This window comes from Leuresthes tenuis, unplaced genomic scaffold (assembly GCF_036924035.1).
Source record: "Leuresthes tenuis unplaced genomic scaffold, fLeuTen1.0.hap1 SCAF_17, whole genome shotgun sequence".
NCBI classification, from domain to species: Eukaryota; Metazoa; Chordata; class Actinopteri; order Atheriniformes; family Atherinopsidae; genus Leuresthes; species Leuresthes tenuis.
The window spans coordinates 19602937-19626217 of record NW_027325371.1 but is presented as its reverse complement, the minus strand read 5'-3'; the positions used below and the strand labels follow the sequence as shown (position 1 = coordinate 19626217).

Genomic DNA, 23281 nt, shown 5'->3' with positions numbered 1-23281 from the left:
ACCAACAAAAAGATTGAACGAAACGGCCAAAGAGTTGGACCAATAGGATTATACTTGCTCTTTTATTTCATTTTTTTCATATCTCGCGATGTTTCCGTAGAGTGACGACATTTCCTCTGCGCTCTGTGATTTTTTTCAAACAGTCCAATGAAAGGAGGCGGCTGGTTGCTTTTGCTCGAACAACCCAATCAGAAGACTTTATTCTACGAATTTAAAGGTCTGTGCGGCATTTTCTGTGAATCACACGTCCTGCTCGAGGTTGAAGTAAGTGCTCGTCTGCTGCTTTTATAAACAGCATAATGTAGTTTAAACTGCTCTTTTTTCCCTTTATATGTTTGCGTCATTACCTGAATTTCTAATCTGAGTAATGTGTGTTTTGAATGCCGGTTTAGTTCGACAGGTTTGTCACCTAGGTTTCCAACAGAATCACGAGGAAGCTCAAAGTATATTGGTTAACTTTAAATGTTTTATCGTGTGTGTAGGAATTGCATCAAGTTTCCACTTGTGGTTGGCTACACTACTCCCTGAAAATGTCTGAGAACGTCGCACGTCTGAACAAGTTCAAGAACAAAGGCAAAGATAACAATGTGAGTTGTATCTCCAGCATGTAACTTTAGTCCAAACTCGATTACCACAGAGCTGTAGATGTGTGACTTGGTTGCATGTGAACTGAACGCAGGAGCTTCGACGCAGGCGAGTGGAGGTTAACGTCGAGCTTCGAAAAGCAAAGAAAGATGACCAGATGTTCAAAAGGAGAAATGTGGACGCAACGCCCGACGAGGCGACTTCGCCGCTTCAAGAGAGGACCCAAAACGGCCAGGTAAGCGTTCATATGTGCAACTGGGTGGTTGTATTTTGAATAGTGGTCAAATGTTTCCCTCTACTCATCAACCATGCTGTGGTTATCGGCAGGCCTTCCGTCAGTGGACAGTTGAGGAGATTGTTGCAGGGGTGAACAGTGGTAACTTGGAGTCCCAGCTCCAGGCCACACAGGCTGCACGGTAATTCATGACATCACTAGAAAACCCTATTAATTTAATTTAGATTGTTTCATTATTATTAACTGAACAGTTTGCTTTTTTTTGTACTGTCTTTTAATGCAGGAAGTTGCTATCACGTGACAAACATCCTCCTATTGACCAGCTAATAGGCGCAGGTCTGATCGCCAAGTTCGTCGCCTTCCTGGGACTGAAGGATTGTCCGCCGATCCAGTTTGAAGCATCCTGGGCTCTGACCAACATCGCCTCTGGGACATCTGATCAGACGGCTGCTGTTGTGGGGGGCGGAGCCATTCCAGCCTTTATTGAACTGGTCTTATCCCCCCACCAGCACATCAGCGAGCAGGCGATCTGGGCCCTTGGAAACATTGCTGGTAATTGACACTTTTTTTTTTTTTATTTGATATTTTATTTTTTTGATTTTCAGTTTTTCGACTGCAGCAAAGTACACATCTGATGCGTCTTCCTGTCTCTCCTTTATAGGTGATGGATCAGCTCTTAGAGACAAGGTCATCAAGCATGGAGCTGTGGCCCCTCTTCTCAGTCTGCTGTCTCTCTCTGATCTCACTGTGTTCAGCGTAAGGAGGTTTTTGAGTCTTCATTAAAAACTCAAAGCAGTTTTCATAAAATGGCTTGATTTCTTTAATTCCTCTTATCCACCTCTAGGTGGTGTCCTAACTCAGCTAAATGTTTCTCCTTGTTGGAATGACGCCTGGCCTTCTGTCCCACTTTATTTCTTTGCAGCCTGGATATCTGAGAAATGTGACATGGACTCTGTCAAACCTCTGCCGTAACAAGAACCCCTCCCCTCCGATGGGTGCGATTCAGCAGATCTTACCTGCACTCATCCGTCTTCTTCACCACGATGATCCCGAGGTGTTGGCTGACTCCTGCTGGGCTGTTTCCTACCTCACTGACGGCCCCAACGAGCGCATCGAGGTGGTGGTCCAGGCGGGTTTAATTCCACGCCTGGTGAATCTTCTTGGCTTTGAAGAGCTGCCTATCGTCGTACGTATAAACTTCTGTGTGGATGTGGCCTCTGTGTGTCATAATAACTCCTCCAGTTTAGTACCTTGTGTCGTCACCGTAAGATCATGAGATTTTTGTCAGGTTTTGACTTTCTTTTTCACCCATCCTTCAGACTCCAGCGCTGCGTGCCATCGGCAACATTGTGACTGGAACAGATGAGCAGACTCAGGCTGTGCTGAATGCCGGGGCCTTGTCCATGTTCCCCAAACTGCTGCGCCACAAAAAAGCAAACGTTCAGAAGGAGGCAGCTTGGACTCTGTCCAACATCACAGCCGGAAAGGACACTCAGATCCAGGAGGTCATTGATGCGGGCCTTGTTCCGTACATGGTTGACATGCTTGCACGGGTAGGTTTTTGGTTACTGGATCACTGACTTTCTGTATTTCTTACATTTTAACCAATAAATTCCTATCTAATAAATGGTGACATTGGCAAAACTTTTGCCATTTCGATGTGACTTATCCCCTCTTTTCATTGCAGGGTGACTACAAAACTCAGAAAGAGGCTGTGTGGGCGGTTACAAACTTTACCAGCGGTGGTACAGTTCAGCAGGTGGTTTACCTCGTGCAGGCCAATGTGCTCGTGCCTCTTCTGAATCTGCTCTCTTCCAAGGACAGCAAAACCGTTCTGGTCATCTTGGACGCAATCACAAACATCTTTCTGGTGAGTGCCTCATCGAGCCAGAACGGTAACCCGATGGGGCCATGTTATCCTTTACATGATGGCTGTGAAATATTTCTGCTGTTGTGTTTTCAGGCTGGGGATAAAATGGGGGAGTCCGGCAATCTGAGTCTGATGATCGAAGAATGCGGGGGACTAGACAAGATTGAGGAGCTGCAGTCTCACGAGAATGAGATGATCTACAAAGCTGCCCTCAACCTGATTGAGAAGTACTTCTCTGATGAGGTAGGTACACGTTCAACGGGTTAAACACTTCTGTGCCAAATGTGTTTCCATTGTTTGATTTATTTTTCTTTTTGAAGGAGGAGGAAGTGCAGTGTGTGGCCCCTGAATCAACCACTGATGGTTATGCGTTCCAGATCAGTGAAAACCAGAGCACTTTCAATTTCTAGATGACTGTAACGCCTCTCTGCACTTGCTACACTGTTCGTCCCTTATTCATGTGGTTTTGTATGTACTGTACATACTGTTTTAACATTAAAAAGGTTTGTAAATAAAGTTGTTGTATCACGTGTGGAGGTTTTACTTTATCCCTAAATATATTGTTTTTATAAATCTGTGTGTAGACTTGTTTTTTTTTAAGCAAAGATGACAATAGTAGTTGCATTATTGCTCTCACAATACAGTTGTATTACTTCCCATCCACATAAGCAAATATCTGTTACTTGGCTGTGTATGATGCTTATTGCTGGAGGATTCCACCAGGGGGCGCACCAGAGCCCTGACTGGAAGCTGTTGCTGGATTTACAGACTAAATGTAAAACATTGGGTAAATAGAAGTTAGTGTTTTGTTAATCTTACTGTCACCAAAAAAGTGACAGTAATCTAGATTGTATGTGAGACCCTTTACCAGAACACCACGAAAGAATTTGCAATTTGAAGTATTGTAACATCAAAATTAAGTATACACGCTCTCTGGTCATCTACATATTGCAGCTTGGGAATACTATGTTAATTTCTGAGGATGTGCAGAATCAACGCACCAAACGAACGCTGGCAGCAGGGCAGGCAACAGGAACTGTATTTTAACATCTAGAGTACCAAAGTAGCAGTGTGTTACTGTTGATTTAAAAAAAAAAAAAAAAAACAATCACACCTTATTAACACTTTTCCATAGTATGAGTGTTTACATTAGCCTAGAAGGCTAGCATAGTGTGGGTAGTTCGCTACTGCTTACTCTCTGGGTGGTGAAATAACTATAATAAACATGGGCAAAAATTTGTTGAGACCAAATTATTAATGTGGGGATTTACTTTCATGATTTTGTGGCATCAAGCCAGTCTGCAACAGTCAATCTGATATTTTACCATCAAGCCAGCATTTTACAGCAACTCTGCCACACAACGAGCCTCTTCGTCGGAGCGGCGATGGGAGGGGCTTGATACCTTCATGTGCTGACCCTTCAGCCAATCAAATGGCAGCATATCTAACCCTGTTGCAATGAAGGTTACACTGAGCGGGCACATCAGAAAAATAGTTCTCTACAAATGCTTAATACTACGAATGAGTTTGTGAAAATGATTATATTTCATGCATTATGTAAAAACAGTGTTATATTAGAATATTATCAAAAATATGGGTAGGAACAACTCTGTCTTTCCCAAACTTTGGTTGTGACTTGTCCCTATGGTCCCTATGAAAACTTGGTTTAAAGAACTTTGAGGATCCCATTCTGACACATCCCAAACCGCTTCGGCTTCATAACGGGATGGAAGGGGGACCCCAGCCGCACTTGTGTTCAGTTACGCCCCTGTTGAAAAGTCTTAAATCGCCATAAACAGACTGAGCAACGTTTACCCACGTTATCACGGTAAATGGATGTCACTCGTCACCAGCTAATGCGCATGCTGACCCCCTGTGTGATTCAAGGCTCTGTGGCACATGTTAAGAGAAATTGTCCGACTCCCCCCGGGGGAGTGCTGTCGTCACCGGTCAGCTCCCAGCAGCAGCCTCCTGATGTGGGATCTACCCCGGAGGCTCCGCAGTCCAACTGTCGACGAGCTGAGAGGAGGACTCAGTCCGAGCCAGACTCTCTCTCCGAAGATGTGAAGATAAACACCGCGTTACAGCGCCGCGACCCAACAGTAGCTCGTCCACGCGTTTCAACAGACGGGAAAAGCCTTTTTCTTTCTTTCTTTTATCTTTTTTTTTAAAGTAAATGCAATTTGCAGCAGCTGTACCCTCGCGCTTCTCTTTTTTCCCTTTTTTAATTTTTCGCATTTATGAGCGATCGCTATGGCAGTTCGGTCCACATCCGGGCCACAATGCTTTGACTCCATTATTGTCTAAAACTGGCGGAGAGGTTAATAAACCTTCTTATTTTTTATATCTAACGTCCCAATTTTTTTACTGCGCGCAGTGAAGGCTTGGATCAAGAGGAGATGTCTAACCAAGGAGTTCGGCGGAATGGCCCCGTGAAGCTGCGATTAACAGGTAGCTTGCAACGCTTTAAATTCCCAAGTATATTCCCACACACTAGCGAGGAAGGGTGGGTGTATTTGCTGGACGAGAACAGTCCCCGTGGGCCATGGAGTTGGCTTACCGCCTGCTCTTTCTCCCGTCATTTCAACCGTTTTTTGTATTTTTTTACAAGAGCCACAGTGTCATTTTCATGTCAGTTGTTTAAACTGTGTTGCCTTGTGTGGGTCAACGGGCTCGGCTGAGCATGGTATAACGCTGAATTCTGATATTATTGTTCTTGGAAATAGTCTGAGCCTTGTGACTGTCGCCAGTATCAACCACCAGCCATAACACGGGTCCCGGAGTAGCGCAGTAACGTGCGGTGCAGAGGCGTTTGCTCGCCGTTGTATTTCGTTCTGGCTTAACGGAACCAAAAAAAGAGATGTCACTTTACATTTACTGCTAACGTCTTCAAATGTGCCTGCAGGAAGAGAATGCAGCACGACTGTGGCGGTGTTCTGCTGGCAGTCGGGTACACAGTTAAAGTTGGCTAGCTGACGTTAGCCTAGCCAGACAGCTTGGCAGTTAGCCGTAATAAAGCCTCTATGACTGAACAAGTCTCTGAGGTGACAGGCTGCTCCACAGGTCACAGCAGCCTTCGAATGCCACCGAACAGTGAGCAGTGTCCCATAAGTGTCTGCAGACAGACAGTTTCCCCCGCCTTTTGCTGTTAAAACTAGATCCCTGCAGTATGAGAGCGGCAGTCCCGCCTGAACCAGCGACCGAAACCTTTAAATGTGTTTGCTCTGGAGAAAGCAGTTTGTTGCAAAGCGGTGTGGTGTTGTGCAGGTCTGTGCGGACACCTTTCAGCCTCCCGCTGTCCCTCAGCTGTTTGCTTTATGCCTTTTCAGCACAAGCGGCAGGGGAAAAAGAGGTTTACATGAGAGCGGCGCGGTGTTTTGACTGGGAGAGAGGGGTCAGACAGCTGCCCCCTTTTTGATGTACGTCCAGGATCTGACCTGAATCCGGCTCAAGGGCTGTCTCATTCCAGCAGGAGAAGCCAAATTAAATATTTAAGCTGGTGCTCTTTCTGATAGGAGCAAGTGGAGACAACAAGCAGGGGAGGGTTTCATGAGATGGATTTTAATGAAGCAGATGCGTGACGGCCAAGGACAACAGGCTTTCCGCACCATGTTTATGGCAGTTCAGCATCGATGCCAGAGGTTTTTTACACAGGTTCTGGGTACTCAGCACTTGTACTGTTATGTCTACACTGTAGGATTGAAATTGAGCATTTTAACATTGCTTTGGCCCCCAGAGCAGATGTTTTGTAGTAGTTTAATGAAGTGAAAGGTGTGTGCCACAGACTTTAGTAAATGTCAAAACTTGACTTTCTTAGTCTCTCAGTGATGTCCCCGAGGGACGTATCGCCACCACATTTCCCCCTATTCACCGTTTTCGTGTTGAGATCTTGAGGAGTCTGTGCGGTTGGGAATTTATTTGTCTGTGGAGCCTAACATGGATGGGCAGTAGTCTCTAGATGGAATCCTAAGAACGTGAGTCTACTGTGAAAAATGGTGAGAGCAAAACCTCACAGACCACCTCTCCTCTTGAGACTCCCTTAAGACTTGATATTACCCCCACCTAAGGAGCAGTAGTGATTAAGGACTCCATTGGCGCTGGTTTCGTCCATTCATGTGTGTTTAGTATCCATCGCTGTCTCTCTGCTCTTAAACTTTCTCTCACGGTCGTGTAACGTTGAGTGATGTCATCCACGCGGTCAGCGGCGAAGCTCACTCGGATCCCCACCTGCTGTTTTGCAACAGCGTGAAGCGGAGTTCAGGAAGCTCTCCAGGAAGTCTGGTCAAGACGCCGCTTTTAGCTGAGAAACGTCGCCACACACTTTCTTGACTTGTTCCTTTGACGCATGCTCGGCTGCGAGGTTTGTAGAAAATGTCTCTGCATTATCACAGCTGCACGCTGTCATTTGTCTTTTGAGACACATCTGCCCATCAATGTCCTCCCAGACAGGTTTTGTGTGAGGGGTTGCTACATTTAAAGAGGCCTGTAGCTGTTTGCCTTGTTGGCGGCCGTCATTTCTGACATCCCCACTGTCCATTTGAACCAGATGTTGCAGAGGTTTGCTTGCTACTAAACTGGAAAAGCATCGCAAGCGAGCTGCTAAAACCAACACTTGGGGGTGAGAATTGCCCGTTGACGGCCTGAGAAAAGGTTTCCATTATGTTTTACAGCTGATCACTCCTATATTAGGTCACACACACACACATAGACGCAGCTAATGGTGTGACACGCGCAATCTGCCGAGGGCTGAATTAGCCCATGAAGGCACGGCTCATTGCTTTGTGTCATCATTCATAAATTCTGTCATGCACACATAGCTGCCGGTGTAATTCGGACCACTTTCCATGCAGCCATAAATGTGATGACACACGGCTGAACGCAAAGCCACAGAGCTTCTTCTAATATGATTAAGGCTCTGCAGGAAGGAGAACACGTCCCTCCAGCCTTTCACAAATGTCGAGTCATAAGCTGTCTGTAGCGCGAAATATGATCCGACTTGTGAAATCGCAGATGGTCAAAATCAGATGCGGCAGGGAGAGGAAAAAAAAAAAAACTCGCCTGTCCTGGCAGACTGTGTCTGCCAGAATAATAAACAAACTGATGTTTGTTTGATTTTCTGGTCAGGTTCAGATTCTTGACGTTTATTGCCATTTTGTCTTTGCTCGGAGGTTTATAAGCGACTTGTCAAGCATATGGTTTGCTCATCTGAATTCTTTGGCGTGTCGCAGACCAGCGAAGAGAGCTATCTCAGTGGGATTCCCTAGAATTCTCCATTCGCTTTCCCACCTCTTCCTTTCTGAGTCACTCCTGTTCTTTCCGAGCCGTAAGACTCTTCCCTCTCAGACCAAAGCATATTTCACTCCCACCCGTACCGACTGAGCTTCCTCTGCACTCTGATTCCCATTTCAACTGATGCATTCTGTGGTTCGTTTTTTGCTTTGCTTTTCATTCGATTCCAGATGATTAGCAGCTGATGGTGCTGCAGCTGTTTCTTGAAATAGAAGTACCAGCGAATTTTTTTAAATTTTTTTATCTTCCTGTAAAACTCTTATGAAATATCCTTGCTTTTTTTCTGCTGAGAGATGACTGACAGCTGAATGGACACAGATGCTGCTTGAGAAGAAAGCAGACTTGTTTTAACGATGCAACAAAGGCCCCTGGGGGTTCACACTGCCCCACTGTGTGGCTTTGAGTGAAAGGCTTAGGTCTCTCCCTTTTTTAGTGTGAGTCCTTGCCTTTTCTGTGCCACTCGGTCTGACTGTAGTCTTCTAAATGGGGGGGGCAGGCAGTCTTTGGGTGTCTGTTGGTTAATTGAAGGAGAAATCCCTGCAGCGGGGCACAGATGGGGCTGTGGAGGCACAGGACCTGATGATCAAGAAAGTTTTAATGTGGTCTGTACCGGCTCTTGGTGCATTCATGTGGTCTCAGTCAGAGCCTTTTTTCTTCTTCTTTTTTTTTTTTTTTTTTACAGAGTGGCTGTATGGAAGTGATTTGGGTTCATCTGGGTGTTCAGACAGGATACATTGTAAATACACAGTGATTAGTTGCATGTGGTGAACTCCACTGGCCCGTCATAAACATGCATTTTGAGAAAGCATTTCCACATTTTGCTTTGACAAGTTGTGAAAGTAAACAAAGTAATGGGCGGCAAAGGACGAGAGGGGAGTGGGGAGAAAAAAAGAAAAAGAACCAAACAAGGGTGGGGAAATCAAAATGGGAATGTAACGAGCAATTATGGCGCATGATTTGTAAACATATTCCTTCCCCCTGCTGAGAGCCTCCCATAATTTTAGATTGTTCCATCAATTAATTGACTGGCTGGAGTTGGCTTTCCTGTTGGTTCAGCTGCTCTTCAGCGAGGACAAAGCCTTCTGCGGTTGCTCTACCCTCAACCGCCGCCAACAACGGCTCAGAGGAGACCAGATGTAGCAGAGAGAGACAGAGAGCGGGCAGCTTCTCAGAGAGGAAGTGCTCCCCAGACCCGAACACTTGTCCAAACGTCACCCCTGACAGGTGGGAAGCAGAATAGTCCAGAATCCCCCTTTTGAGGTTCCCCTACAATAATAAAGGAAAGAATCCTAGTCATATTACTCAGCAGGGCTCAGAAGTCTTGTGTGTTTATATGGCTGGATGGCTTACAGCTTTATCCTGTCACTGTATGCAGCAGTGTGCCATGGGTTCAATGTGTGGGCAGCATGTGTGGTTTTGGGGGGGGGGGGTCCTTCCTGCTGAGCAGAGCATCAACACTTTATAATGGCGGCTTTGTCATATTAATTTAAAACCCGGTAATAATTTCCTGTCTCCTCAGGCCCAGTTTCATTTGGTGTCTGAAAGAAAAGAAAACCACCTACAGCTACTTGTATCCTCCAGGGTTACTTTTCCAGTTGCTAGTGGGATTCATACCACATTTGTAAATAATTTATTAGCTCGTGGCTATAATGAATAAAGTATTCAAATGTAACCCCAATTCCACAAGGGCTTTGTGGTGTAAAATATAAATGGAAAAACAACGTGATGGTTTGCAAATCTCATAAACTGTTATTTTACTCACAATGAAACACAAAAAACATTTTACTAATTCATGAAAAATACCTGTACATATCTTTAATTTGGTGGCAGCAACATGTCTGAAAAAGTTAGGACAGCAAAAGTCTGGAATAGGAAATGGTGCCATTAAGAAACATCTTTATTAAAGTTTTTCAACTAATTTGGTTCATTGGCAAGGTGTCAATAACATGACCTGGTATAAAAAGAGCACCTTAGAGAGGCAGAGTCTCTCCGAGGTAAAGCACACCATGCATCTATTACAACAGCAGCAGAAGAGTCCGAGTGCTGGCAGGCCCGACGAATAACTCCGAGGTCAGGAATGGATCGGCGGTCCTCTCCCGAAGGTCCAGTAATTGGTCTCCTGAGTTCCCAGATGTTTGCAGAAGAGGGGATGTTACACAGTGGTAAACATGGCCCTGTCCCAACAGTAATGAGACATATTGCTGCCATCAAATTCAATATGAGCGAATAGTTCTCATGAAATAGCAAATTGACTCACTTTTAATGTTTGATATGTTGTCTATGTTCTGTTGTCAATAAAATATTGTCAGCGGCTTTGGGAGTATGTAATCACGTGCCCTTAATGACTTCCCTCTTTACCATCAAAGCGACTGTTGCTCCTCATTTATGAGCTGCTCATGTACTCATAGAACCAGAGTTGCATCCAGTGACTTCTGCTTCCAGTCTCCATTATTTGAAGTACACAAACAAACCACCACAAAGGCATAAAAACTCCAGTGCATGCTCACAACAGTCAGGGTCACTTTTGTGTGCTTTGGCTCAGGCTCTGCATTGATCTAACACAGTATGAATGCATCATTAGGCATTAAGCATTAATGGAGTTCTTGACGCTGGTTGCATTTCAGGAATCTGATTGGCTGTGTTGTGAGCAGCGTTTTATCTCACTTTCTACAAATGACCATAGCTCCACGCCACACTTATTGCATTAAGTCTTTCACAATGGGTCTAAGTGATTACTCGGAGCAGCTCTGCATGATTGACCATCCTCGGGAGTGCAAGCAGCATTCAGATGCAATGCCTGGCCGAGCAGCAAGGATGTGCAAAAAAAAACTTTAATGGACCTGCATTTTGTATGAATGGCAAATGTAAGCGTTTGGCCAGCATCCACATCTCCTGTGAAGGACAAGGGTTCAACACGCATCACTAATCCTGCATCACACTTGCAGTCAAGCTCGTGTGGCATCCTCCACATTTCTCTTGTACTCGCTGGGCGGCAAATCATCCTTTGACCCATTTAATATAAGAGAGCTGTGCCTCTCATTCAATATATCATCCTGTACCTTTACGCCCTACAAGTGGACAGGGATGATCATTGCTTTTATTTTAGTGCTTTATGTAGTCAGTGTGCCGGATGAAGTTCATAAAGAATTGAAATGTCCACTCCAGTTGGAGTAAGATAAGTTTGGGTCTTATTCACCTCTATCAGAGGAAAAGGGTGCGTACAGTGGGGACATCTCTCTTGCCTTGGAGAAGTGCTGATCCTCCTGGGTGGTTTAGAAAAGACCCTCATCAAAGGCCTTCTCTGTTAACCTGGCTGTGGTGGTTATTGGGTCACAATTGGATTTGGGTTTTCCAGTGAGAACTAAACTGATTCTTTCCTGCAGGCCCCTCTCTCATCATTTCTGCTTGACTGTCGACATGCCACACTCCCCCACCACCCCTCCCAACCCAATCCTAATGCCTGCCACTATTTCTCATCTATTACACAAACTAGAGATCCCTTTGAAGGTATAAAACTCTACTTGGGGGGCGCATGCATACTCAATGTCCGCCGAGAATACAGTTTGACTTTAAATGACCTTAGCTGTCTGCAGTGCTGGTTATTTTCCAAAAGAGTTCCCTTGGCATCGCATTTTCCACAATGGCTATTTTTACACACGCACTGAAGCCCTGAATGTTCTTCTGGTCATGTTCTGGAGGGGCTGCATGTGTGAAGGCAGTTGTATACCCGATTCGATCCTTGCTAGCTCCCTGGCAAGAAGTTTGGAAAGTGACCAAGACATGTGAATACAGTCGCTAATCCTCCAGAGGATTTTATGTGTTGATAAAGATGGCTGCTTCATGGTCTTTTCTGCTGACCCTTGTGTTGGTCCCTACTCGCTCGACGCTACTGGGGACATTTCCAAATACATGTGCCTTTCTGCAGAAACGGGTTTCTTTTTGGACTTTTTGCATCTCGCGCTCCTGTGTGCGCCATAACTTGGACGCCCCTTTCGGAGTATTTTCCAGCTGTGAAGTGCATGTGTGAACTGCATCTGCAGAGAAACTCCGAACAGTTCTCTGATGAATAGAATCTTCTCACACTGCGGCTCACTGCTGTGGTATATGACTTACAATGAAACAAAGATTCAGAGGGCGACTCCTCGGATTTGATTCATAAGCGTATATTTCTTTCAGTTAACTGAGATAACATGGACATTTTGAGTTATACATTTGCGGTTCCAGACGGTCCATACTGGTCACCCGCCGAAAAGCTCAGGTTTTGAGTGTGTGGAGCAGTCTGTCAGGAAAGGCCTCTCTTGGCACATTCTACTTTTGATTTGTGATTGAAACAGTGTTGAGCTTGTTACCTCCTTCATTTATTTGTAGGGATGACTGTGATTATTTTCCGATCTCTGCAGTGTGCCCAGGTGAGATCCATCTGCAAGTTTGCTCAGTGTCTCATTAGCTCTGATAAACATCAGAGCATGCAAGGGTCATTTCACTTTCCCCAGGAACAGTGAAAGGCAGGGTGGCCACAGCATTCCTGCCCAGCTGCCTGATGGAGGTGCGTAACCTGAGATTTAATTCTTGAACGTGCCGGCTCTGCTTTAAACCTGGATGGCCATGGGTTGATGCGATTAACTCGGACTAACCTCAAATGGGGGGTGTCTCAAGTCTCCACACGCACCGGCTGAAGGGGAGTCTTGTGCGAAAGCCACAAGACGCCAACAGCTGACTGGAGACGTCTGTCCGTGCCTCTAAGCTGGCGTTTGAGCCGAAACAGGATCAGAAGAGAGATGTTTATATTAACACCAGATCACATTTCATATGGCATTGCTGCTGAAGCTGAACAAATACACCACAGGATTGCTGCGTCGTTTAAAAAAAGAGAAAGAAGAAAACGACTGAGAAACAGATACATTATTCCTCCCTAACAAGCTTTCCTTTCATTGTAAAGAAAAAAGACCAGAGGCTCATAGTTGGTCGTGTGCTTTCAGTTTCATTTTGAGATTGATATGATGTGTTACCGTCTGGTTTGTGAGAGTTTTGGTTTGTTTGGCTGGAAGTCTTATGTAAAACTAACCTCCAGAACCGAGCAAAACTGGGAGCGTCTGATGATTCCGCTCTCGGGATGACGCTACAGACGCTGTAGTCGGTCAAATGTGGGAAAAAGTGGTGTTGAATATTCTTTCACCTACAAAGAGGCAGAGCAAATACACTTCCCAGAGCTAAAAGATAAAGCAGTCTTTTAGAGATCATGGCTTGTTGTAAGCCAACCCAGGTATTACGACTTGTGGTTTCATATGACTGAAGGAAATCACTTTCTCACAGTCTTTTTTAACTTTCTTTCATTCCACAGTTGTGATGGTTTGGCAGCCGTGACAGTCCAGGCTCTGAGAAAGGATTTCATCAAAGCTCGGCTTAAATCTGGGTCAGACATGACACATGTCCCGTAGCCACTCTAAACATGACTCTTAGCACGTTGTAAAAACTGTTTATTGCATGCACCTGCGCACAACAGCCTTCGATTATGGCTTTTGATCATGGGAGAGCTTTATTATGGTGGTTAATGTTGAACATTAGTATCAGTAGAAAGTTGACATCACAGAGACTGAGGAGGACGCACTGGTGGATTGCTTTGCAGCGGGATCGTCATTGACAACGCCAAGATTGTTGTTCTGGTTCCTAAACGGTCCTCTCAGTCCAACACATTCATTGGCAAGGTAGACGGTACAAAAGGGGAAAAATATGGCCGTGCGGTCATGATGTAACACAACTCCCAGATGAAGTTGTGAAATCATTCTTAGAAACTGAAGCTCCCGAAGAAATTTGGAGGGAGCAGTATTTCTGGCAGTCGGCACAGAAATGTGGTGGTCCTCAACCTCTGTTAAACAGGTTGGTACTATTTGCACCCCCCCCCAAAACCACTTCAGTACAGCTCTCTTCTACTCTTCTCCATTACATCAGGGAGGGCCAAGAAGCCAAGAAGCTAGGAAAGCCATGCAGCCACCCAAAACAGCTCTGGTCCCGGCCAGCAGTGCTGTAAGCTTGCAGAAGCCTGAGACGGCTCCTCTCGCTGTTTTGACTTCTCACTTAGCGGTGATGGCACTGTGGAAGACTTTGCTCGCCTGGACCACTCTCTGTCAGACACATTGTGTCACACAGAGTGGAAAGACGGAGTGATGTACTATGCAGCGGCAACAGGAATGCCACTGAAAATCACCATTGTGGCATAGTTTTTCCACTATTTGGAGGTGAGAATGGGGAGGACTCTCCTGTTATGCAATTACAGTGGGCTGCATCACGAAGGGAAAAGGTGACGTGAGATGGATGAAATGTTCTCACACCAAGAATGCTGCCAGCCTCTCTCCGCTCACATGTGTTGTCGGACAGGTTTTTGATGGAGTTTGAGTTCTCTGTGCATCTCAGTCAGTGGATTTGTTACCACTGTGCATCTTCGTATCGGCACCCTCCCTTTGTTTGGTTAGGATGTGGTCTTAGTTAAACATCGGTGACTCCCACAGGTCGTCAGTTTGCTGTGGCGTTCCAGTTGATAAGACTCTATCACGCTCAAGTATCAAAACACTTTGATTATTTTTCGGTTGTTTTGACTGACCGACGCAGATAAGCAACTACTCACGATCTAATGAGATTATGCTAAACCATGACTTGGCAGAGTGCCCTTTCGGAGGTTCTGATCGCTGTCACTGATATATAGCGTTGTGGTCAATGCGGGTTGAAAACTCAGTTGGCCTTAGCTGCTGCTGGCACCTAAAATAAATCCAAAACAAAGCTGAACTTCCTCCCCCCGATTGTTTATCTCGGCTGGCTGCTTAAACAAGAACCATTGAATAGTCACAGAGATTTATTGGTGCATCATTTTCAAGCCAAAGCGTTTCATCCTCTTTTTTTTTTCTTTCTTCACACCACCTGGGGGAAGCGGGTCCCGGTTTCCTGTTAGAGCTTCTCGACATCACCCAAGATCTCTCATCTGTTGCTTTTCCAGTAAGCGCTGAGAGTGTGATGCATAAAGATATTTGTTTTTTTTTAATCCTTTTGTGAACAGAACGTATCATGTCCTCTTGCCCTTTTTTTCTAACTGTGTCATATTTTTTTACACTTCTGGTCACAGAGATTTGATGCAGATGTCCCTTGACATCCATTCTTCCTGCAACAGGAGTGGGATTCTCAGTCTTCTGTGTTTTTGTGGTATTTATTAGTCACAGGGATTATGAGTTTCTTCATTACGTATCACCACCGGTTCTTTCTCCACTCCTCAGTTGTTGACCAGATTGTTCTTTCCCCTCCTCACAGCTAGAGAAAATGAAGCATGTCTTTGAATGACTATAATTTTTCAAACTTGGAAAGATTTGATCAGGGTCTTTTTCTTCTTTTTTTTCCCTGAGTGTTCCTTTCTATTTTCTTCTCAGTAAAAATGATGCACTGGGAGATTCTGTTACCATTTTTCCTTTCTGATTCACTAAGACTTGGAAATTTGCAGGTCTGTACATGTATTAAAAGACTTTCCTGGCAGTTAGGTGGTTCCATGATCACTCCAATATCAATGACTCCAATATCTGAATTATGTGACCAGGAGAAGCCTTCCCAGATTTGCATATTACATAAGTGGATTCGCTAAGATATTCAAACACAGCCAAAGCTGAAATGTTTCCCTTCCAGTTGGTGTGGGACTTGTAAAAAAGCTGGACTGCATTTGTGAAACTCGACTCTACTTCTTAACTCGATTCTGCTCGACTGCAATTTAGGGGCTAAAGTTAAGTGATGTACAAAAATGTCCCCCGAAAGTATCTGGATGTTTACATGCTTCAGACGTTTTGGGCCTATAGATCTTGTGCATTAGTGACCTTTTCAGATGAGCCTGCAGAGAATATACAACATCTCACATACTGCTTAAGGGATGAACCTTGTTGTAGGCTCACTCTAAGCTGGTGCTTCTAAAACGCACGTCTCCTTGGGGGCAGTCTAACAAACACGTGAAAGGGTCTGAACTGTAGGCTACTCTTGGTATTGTGGGTGTGCTGTTGTTGGTCCTTTAGCTTTGCCCTGCTGTGGAAAAGACAGAAGTCATATTGGACTAAGATCTAAGTGTCAAAGTTATGGAGATTGTCCAGTGCAGCTGCGATCATGATCATCTCCCAGCTCCCAGCTCAGGCTAACTCTCGACCAATCGGCATTTGACCTACACATAGATTTACCTACAAGGGCTACACGCTGTTAGTTTGAGTACCCCAAATCCATCACTGTGTAAGGGGGGAGATCGACGCAGACTTGATCTTTTGTGAATATTGTGACGAAATTGGGAGTTGTCGTTTCGTGTAATTAACCATCCAACACCCGGCACAAGAAATACAAATTACGACATGAGTTTTTTTCCCCTGTATGGGCCCCTCTGGTGCATTTAAAACAGAGGAACAACGTCGTTTACGCAACACAGTGTCTGCACGCCAGCGGCCCGTTTATCTCGTCAACAATTAACAACACAAATTTTAAGTTGGCTTCTCCTGCAGCCAAAAAAACGTTTTCCCTGCAAGTGATACGTTTAGACCCTCGCCGTTCGTCATCACTTCTTGCTGGCTCAGAGGTAGGAAAAGGAGCGGACCCAGTGTTTTCATCCGTCCGCCTCAGCCATGGCCAGACGCATCAACTTTCTCAGATGTCTGTCCAGCACCTCCTCTCCCGTGAATGTAATGTCTCTGGAAGACCTCAGTTTGTGGCCATCCCTCTCTTGTGGTTCATCATATCAGGAACACTTGAAGGGAGTTTTGGTACGTCTTGCATATACATGCATCTTGGTCTGGTCTTTGTGGTCTTTGGTTGTGGCAGAAACACAAACAAGAGTTCATAAAGCTGTTTTTAGTCTTTGATTTTAGTTTTTCTGGCTTTTTTTTATTTTTACTTTTAGTTTTTTTTTAGTTTTTTCATTCTTACTTTAGGTAATTAGCCAAATTGAGCTTCACTTCCTTTCTGTGTCAGGGCGACGAGCTGCATCTCTGTGAGCTCGGTATGCATTGAAGCCCCAGCAGGTCTAATATCAGCCTCCCTCTGCTTTAGGCCCAGTGACAGTGGTGTACAGATCACATGTGCGGGACCAAACACTGCAGACAGAGTAGGAAACAACTCAGACATTAGCAAGAGCCCGATAAAGAGCGGGTCGACTGATACACTTATCAGCAGGAACTCAGAATTCATCCTCTTCATTTTTTTTGCCTCACTACAGGTTTTAAGTCCCAGAGAGGTCAGGGAGGAGGGGAGCGGGGAAAAGGAAGCGCTTTGTTTATAGAGGAACAATGTTGCGCATGAGAGTGCACGGTCCTGGGCCTGGAGTCAAAACAGAGCAGACAAACAGGCAGACAGGCAGAGGAATGGTTGGGGGCTGGAAGAGTGAGGCGGAGATGGGGGAGTATGTTCCCTGAAGATGTCTCAGACTGTCTGGCGGGGCTGGGTCAGTGCATCGAACTGGAGGAACCAGGTGGACAGGAAGGGAGGTTCAGTACACGGTCAACCTGAGCTAGGAGGCCTGAAAAGTTTTGTTTAGGTTCGCACATAGTTCCAATTTCATGCAGCCAGACGATCAGCCGATCCTCTGAAATGCCTCCTCTGCTCCATCTTCCTCTTATTAGGCTCTGCTTGCAGATAGTTTTGACTTGGGATGGGAATGGTGGATTATTACCAGGCGCTGGTCTCGGTTCCCACACCCCCACTTCCTCCAGCTTCTACACTCCAGTGTAATGGTTAACCACAGAGCAACAGACCAGAGGTGGTATGACCCTTTACTACCCCGTGGTATCCTGTTCTTTTCCCATGCTTTTGTGTGTTAGCGAGTGTGATTGTGACTGCTGAAGTGTGTTCGGTTCTCAAGAAATGAGAGTAGATTCATCTCGACTTGGCCAGTTATCGCTGCCATAGCGACACCCGCTCCCCTTCCTCCCTTAGATGTCACGTGGCCACTCCCTCCCCAGGTGTTTGGCATGCGTCTGGCAGACTCCATTGATTTGCCTGCACAGTAGGGCTCTTTGTGTGTCAGCTTGTGAGAAACTGTGCCCATCCTCTCCCCACAGGTGGGACTTTAACTTCACCCCAAGGTCTCTGTCTCTGTCTGCACTGAGCTGCTGTTGCCACTCAGAGGAGTTGGTTTTTATTAAGAGATGGCAAAAAGAAGAAAGAAAAAGGGACCTAAACAAACCCAAGCCGATTATCAGTTGTATGTGGCGTTTGTTTTGCTTTCCCAGCTGTCCTCAGGGAAGCAGCCCTGTTTGGGCTGTGATGTGAAAAGCCATTATGTGACTAATAAATTGCAGTCAGCTGAGCAGCCACAGAGAGCATACACCCCATATCCCTGTTCCTCATGTCAGCCTCTAGGTTATATTTCCACTCAGTCAGTGGCAAATTTGGATTAGTTTCTGCCGTTAGTAGTTTGTGAGGCTACATGTATTATCAGAGCATCTTATTTGTGTTTGATGTGAGCTTGAGACGTCTCGGTGGCGTTCATCTCGTCTGTCTCTGCTGTGGTTTCTGTAGCCTTTCCTCCCTCAGCCCCGTCGGTCTGCGCCGCAGTCCCTGGCTGTGCGAGGCGCTGCGACCAGAATGAGAAACACAGGCAGCACAGAGACACCCTTCTCTCAGCTTTGCCTCAATACTTGCTGTCGCTATGACGACAGAGGACTTTAGATGGGGCCGAGACGCACGGAGGTTATGTGATGCTTTTCCGGAGCGAGCGCCTGTGTTTTTACGTGATGGAAGAGGGTTTGAAGAAAGTTTGAAGCTGGCGGGAGTGTAAAGAAATGGTCATCTCACGGTTCAAGAAGCCGTACAACACTGACTTTAATATACTGCTATATTCTTCTGGAGCTTCGGCTCGTATAGGCATTCACTGGATGATTAGCTGTAATCTAACTGCTTCTATCAGCATGTATTTTTGCACCACAGCATCTCTTTGCTGTGTCCCTCCACCGATTGCTCACTCGTTCACTTGCCAGAGCAGTTGTCCCAACCAGATTACCCACAATTCAACCTTTCATAAAGAGAAACGGTACTTGCACTGCTGCTTTGCATATTTTGATATTTAACATTTTGGCATAATAGCAACAGATGAAAAATAAGCTGAAAATGTGATTAACTACGCAGAGCCTTGTGATTAATTGTGAATGGAAAAATTGAGTCACTTGAAATTATAGTTGGACTAAGTCTAAATTAAAAGATTAGAGCTGCTTTTCCATATGACGGCAAAAAAAAACCACTACAGGAGAACGCAAATGAGGTATGTTTAGATAAGGTTTCCAGAAGGTTTACTTAGGCTGGTTTTTGTGTTGTGAAATAATGTTTCATAAATATTACCTCCTCTCCCACCATCACCCCCCCCAAAAAAAATACAATGACCACGTTAATTCTGTGGAATTCCTAAACTAACCGAACTCCATATTAGTTCTAGCTACAGTTCGTGTTATTTGGTTGTACTTAAATTTCCATTTCCTTAAAAAAAAAAAGCGACAGTGCAGCCATGGAACAGAATGACGTAATTCTGAAAGGCATCTGGAAAGAGAAAATATGTGGGAAAAGTGTAAGATTTTTTTCTTTTTTGCTTTAAGTTCTCATGGCCGAGCATTTTTCTAATATGTGGGATCGTCTCCGTCTGTGTGCACTGTGTCTGTCTTTTATGCTGATGTGTACAAGGAGTGAAGAGAGAGCAGGTAATTGCGTTTGTCAGTGGGAGAGCATGAGAAAGCCGGCCGTGTCCTGAGTGACCAATAAAACAGCTGATGTCTGACGCTGCGTGCCCGCTTCCTTTCGCTCAGAGAAGGCAGTGCTCCGTTTCTCATTATTCCGTGAATTTAAGGGGATTTCTGTGTGGTGCTGGCTGCAGACATTTCACTGGATGTGTGTGTATTTATGCAAAGTCATTCAGTTCAGTTTATTCATATAGCAGCGGTTCAGGGCACTCTACAGAGAAACTGACCGCTCTGGTCCGGTTAAATGCGGTGCGATTGACAATCCGATGAAATGTAGAATGTAGAAGGTGAACGGTGGTGTTCTTTATGTTCGGTAACATTTCCCGCGGTTTTCTTCGAGCAGTCAGGCCTGCAGAGCAGTCCACAGCACAGAGCCGGCCTCCTTTATCGGTTTGTTCAGTTTCTGAGTCAGTAAAGGGGTCAGGGATGACTGCTGAGGATGTCACCTAGTCCTGAAATTGAGATAACGGTATGTGCCCTCGAATTGAAATTCCTTCTTAAGCACCTTTCATTGTTATTCCTATTAAACTGTTGTCTCTGTCTGACCATTCCAGCGGTTTTCTCTGTTTTCCGCTGTAACTCTGCCCCTTGTATGCTTTCATAAAGAGTTTATTTGGGTATAATTGTAGAGTTGCCTTCCTGCTGTGTGGCTAGCTGAGGGCTGCTAATGTACTCACAGGAGGGTCTGCATTTTTTCCACAGCTTAGCTCGGTTTAAGCTGAGCTGGCTGCTGTTTAAGCCTTGTCATGTCTTGCCTCTCCATGCAATACATCTCATTTTCTAATTGTCATGAGCACTCGCTTCTTCGTTTTTTGCTGAAGGTAGTTCTGTTGAGGTCGATGTTTAGGGATTATTCGCCACACGAGGGTTGGGATCAGTCGCAAAACGTTGCAAAACGAATAATGTGCACATCTAAACAGTCTTAAACCCACAGATGCTTTCAGGAACACATCCAGCATTTTCACCACCCTGAAAGACTCGCATAGACACACGAACACATTCATGGCACATCCTCCTGTGCTTGTTAATAATTAATTGGATCACTGGAGTTGGAGTGAAGAGTGAGGTGTCTAAGAGGCCTGTGAGTGTGTGTGTGCACGCACACGTGCACGTGCTTGCCTCCGTGTTCACCAAGAATGCGTCCGAAAGTGATGCGTACCAGATGTTTTAGAAATGAGGTGGGTTTCACGGGAACGTAACACATTCCCAGGGATGTTTGTGGAAAGAAACTCTTCCTCATCTGTCCAGCATGTTCTGCGCCCCCCCACCGCCCCACCCACCACTTGCCCCAGGACGGCCGTGCATCCAGTTTAGTCTACTCTTCACACTCCTCCCTCTGGGCAGCTCTTTAATCTCACATGCCCTCTGTGAGTCTCTTAAACACCATGCATATGTAAATGTTGGTGCAGGAGGTGGTATTTTGTGTATTTTGCCGACACTGCACATAAAAGGCATGTGGGTAAAACTGTTTTAGCTCCAAGCCAAAGTGATTCAGAGTGACATTTGACATGGTGTATATGTCTGAGTATGTGTGGCATGGAATGGAGGGTTAGAGGAAACGGCAGCGGCTGATGATTGAGTAGCTTAAGCTGCAGTCTGCCGCTATGGGTGTGCCTTTTGTCTATTTATGTCAGTAAAGTCAGACCACTCTAACCTGCATGTAAATGGACTTGGCAGGCCAAACCAGATAAAAAGGCACTTTCACAAAGGCCTCTGGTTTAATACCGATGTCTTTTGTCTATTACTTACATGATTCATCAGTGATTATAACCGTTGCCGCTTGTATTTCGGTCAGATTTGAAGTCGACTGATTGTCGCAGCCCTGCAACCTGCCTAAGTGATGACAAGCAAAGCACATTGCGGAGAGGTGTGGGCTTTAAAATAAGCCAAGGGTGCTCTCTCATTGCCAGCAAGCAGTCACCGCACCAGAACAGGTTTGTGCACTTTAAAGGAGCACATGTGCACGCTATCGTGTAGACTTCATTGAACAAAATAATGGAAGGGCAGCGATGAGATCATCAATATTGTGTCTCGCTGTGGTCTTGCCTTGAATCATTCCAGCTGCTGTTCCAAATGTTGGCGAGCAGATGTTTCAACTTCAGCGCCCCCCCCCCCCCCCCCCCCCCTCCTTTTTTTTTCTTCTTTGGCGCTATTTCTTTAAAATAAAAATACTTTGGGTCTGTTGTTTTCTCTCCCAACTCACAGTGACTGAAATTCTACATAACCACACCCTCACTGCTTCAGGTTTGCATTGTTTCTTTTCTAACGTGTCGTCCCTCCTCAAACCAGCGAGTGAGCCACATTGATATCCAGACCACTTAGTGGCTGTTCCTCAGAGGGACTTTATTACAGAAGAAACTGAATTGTTTCCATGTGCCTGACTCACTGGCTGTAACTCTGAGCTCCAGACACCCAGGTGGTTACTGAGCTTCCTCATCCATCCATACTTTGCACAGGAGGGTGTAAGTAGCTTTGCCTCATCACCTCGGCAACCGCCTCCACATCTTTTAATGTAGATCAGCAGGATCGCGCTCTTTGCTGCTGACAGACTGGTTTTGATAGAGAAACAGAGACGAAACATCCCCTCCTCCTGCTTAAAGGCAGATTGTTTTAATAAAGAATGCAATGCAGCTTTTTTTCTTTTCTTTTCTTTTTTTGTTCAAACTATTTCATCCTAAAGATAAAATAGCCGTGTAGCTACGGCAAAGCTTTAACTTTAAAACTAGAGAGTTGCTTCCTAAGCTGTTGTTGACAAGGTGTCTTGATGCAAATGATCGGCATTCGATGCTGTGAATGCGCAGTCAGATAAAGGTAGAAGAGATGATTTATGCGATCTGTAGCGCTCTTGGCCCATGTTTGGAACATCTCTCTGCTGCAGCTGTTCTCAGCACGATATATTCCTACCCTAACCCCAAAGCAGATGAAACATTTTCTGCTGACTACCCATGCATGTTCCCGTCTCTTTACATATAAAAGACATGTATAAAAAGCATAAAAGTATGTGACTAGTCTTGAGTTGATTAGAGGTTTGAAATGACTTATTCTGTGTTTTAATTGGGCTCTTTTGTTGCAAAGTTTTGTCCTGCAAAACGGTGCTCGGACACAGGAATGCTAACCATGTAGCCGCTCTGTACTATTTGTGAAATTACTATAAATATGTGTATTTTAATGATTTGCTTGAATTTCCCCTCTCTTTTCCAGTCCTGTGTGCCAAAAACCTCGTGAAGAAGGACTTCTTCCGTAAGTATCTGCCAGTCATAAACCTCAGTGTGTTTGTTTTTATATATAGATTTGTGGGATATGATACATGCACTGTAAGCGCCTCTTGAACTTGAGTATGAGATTTAGTGCCCGCAGTTAGACATCGGCAGTCCGTTAGAATCTACATATTTTGCCATTTCAATTGGCCTTGATGTTGAAGTGGAAGATTAGTTTACATGGTCTTATTACTTAATACCTAAATGTAGAATTTAGCTAGTTCTGGATGTACAGATCCGACCAGAAAGAGGCGTCAGAGCGTATTGTCAATTAGGAAAACTTTCTTGCACCACTGCTCATTAAATTCTTAATAAC

General features: G+C 45.1%; 2 protein-coding genes across 2 annotated transcripts in view; both read left to right on the top strand.

The window, feature by feature from the left end:
- The first annotated feature begins 136 nt into the window (after positions 1–136).
- Positions 137–3231, top strand: kpna2 (karyopherin alpha 2 (RAG cohort 1, importin alpha 1)). The gene is made up of 11 exons (XM_072368915.1): positions 137–264; positions 483–587; positions 680–820; positions 913–1001; positions 1104–1372; positions 1482–1576; positions 1743–2006; positions 2140–2373; positions 2508–2690; positions 2784–2933; positions 3011–3231. The coding sequence occupies exons 1-11, from the start codon at positions 148–150 to the stop codon at positions 3098–3100; spliced, it is 1737 nt and encodes a 578-aa protein (XP_072225016.1). The 5' UTR covers positions 137–147; the 3' UTR covers positions 3101–3231.
- Positions 3232–4585: 1354 nt separating this feature from the next.
- The window catches only part of smurf2 (SMAD specific E3 ubiquitin protein ligase 2), a 45042-nt gene continuing 26346 nt past the window's right edge, over positions 4586–23281 (top strand). Inside the window, exons 1-2 of the mRNA XM_072368358.1 lie at positions 4586–5141; positions 22910–22948. Coding sequence (XP_072224459.1) covers positions 5090–5141; positions 22910–22948 — 91 coding nt within the window. The 5' untranslated portion in view covers positions 4586–5089. The remainder of the gene's footprint in view (positions 5142–22909; positions 22949–23281) is intronic.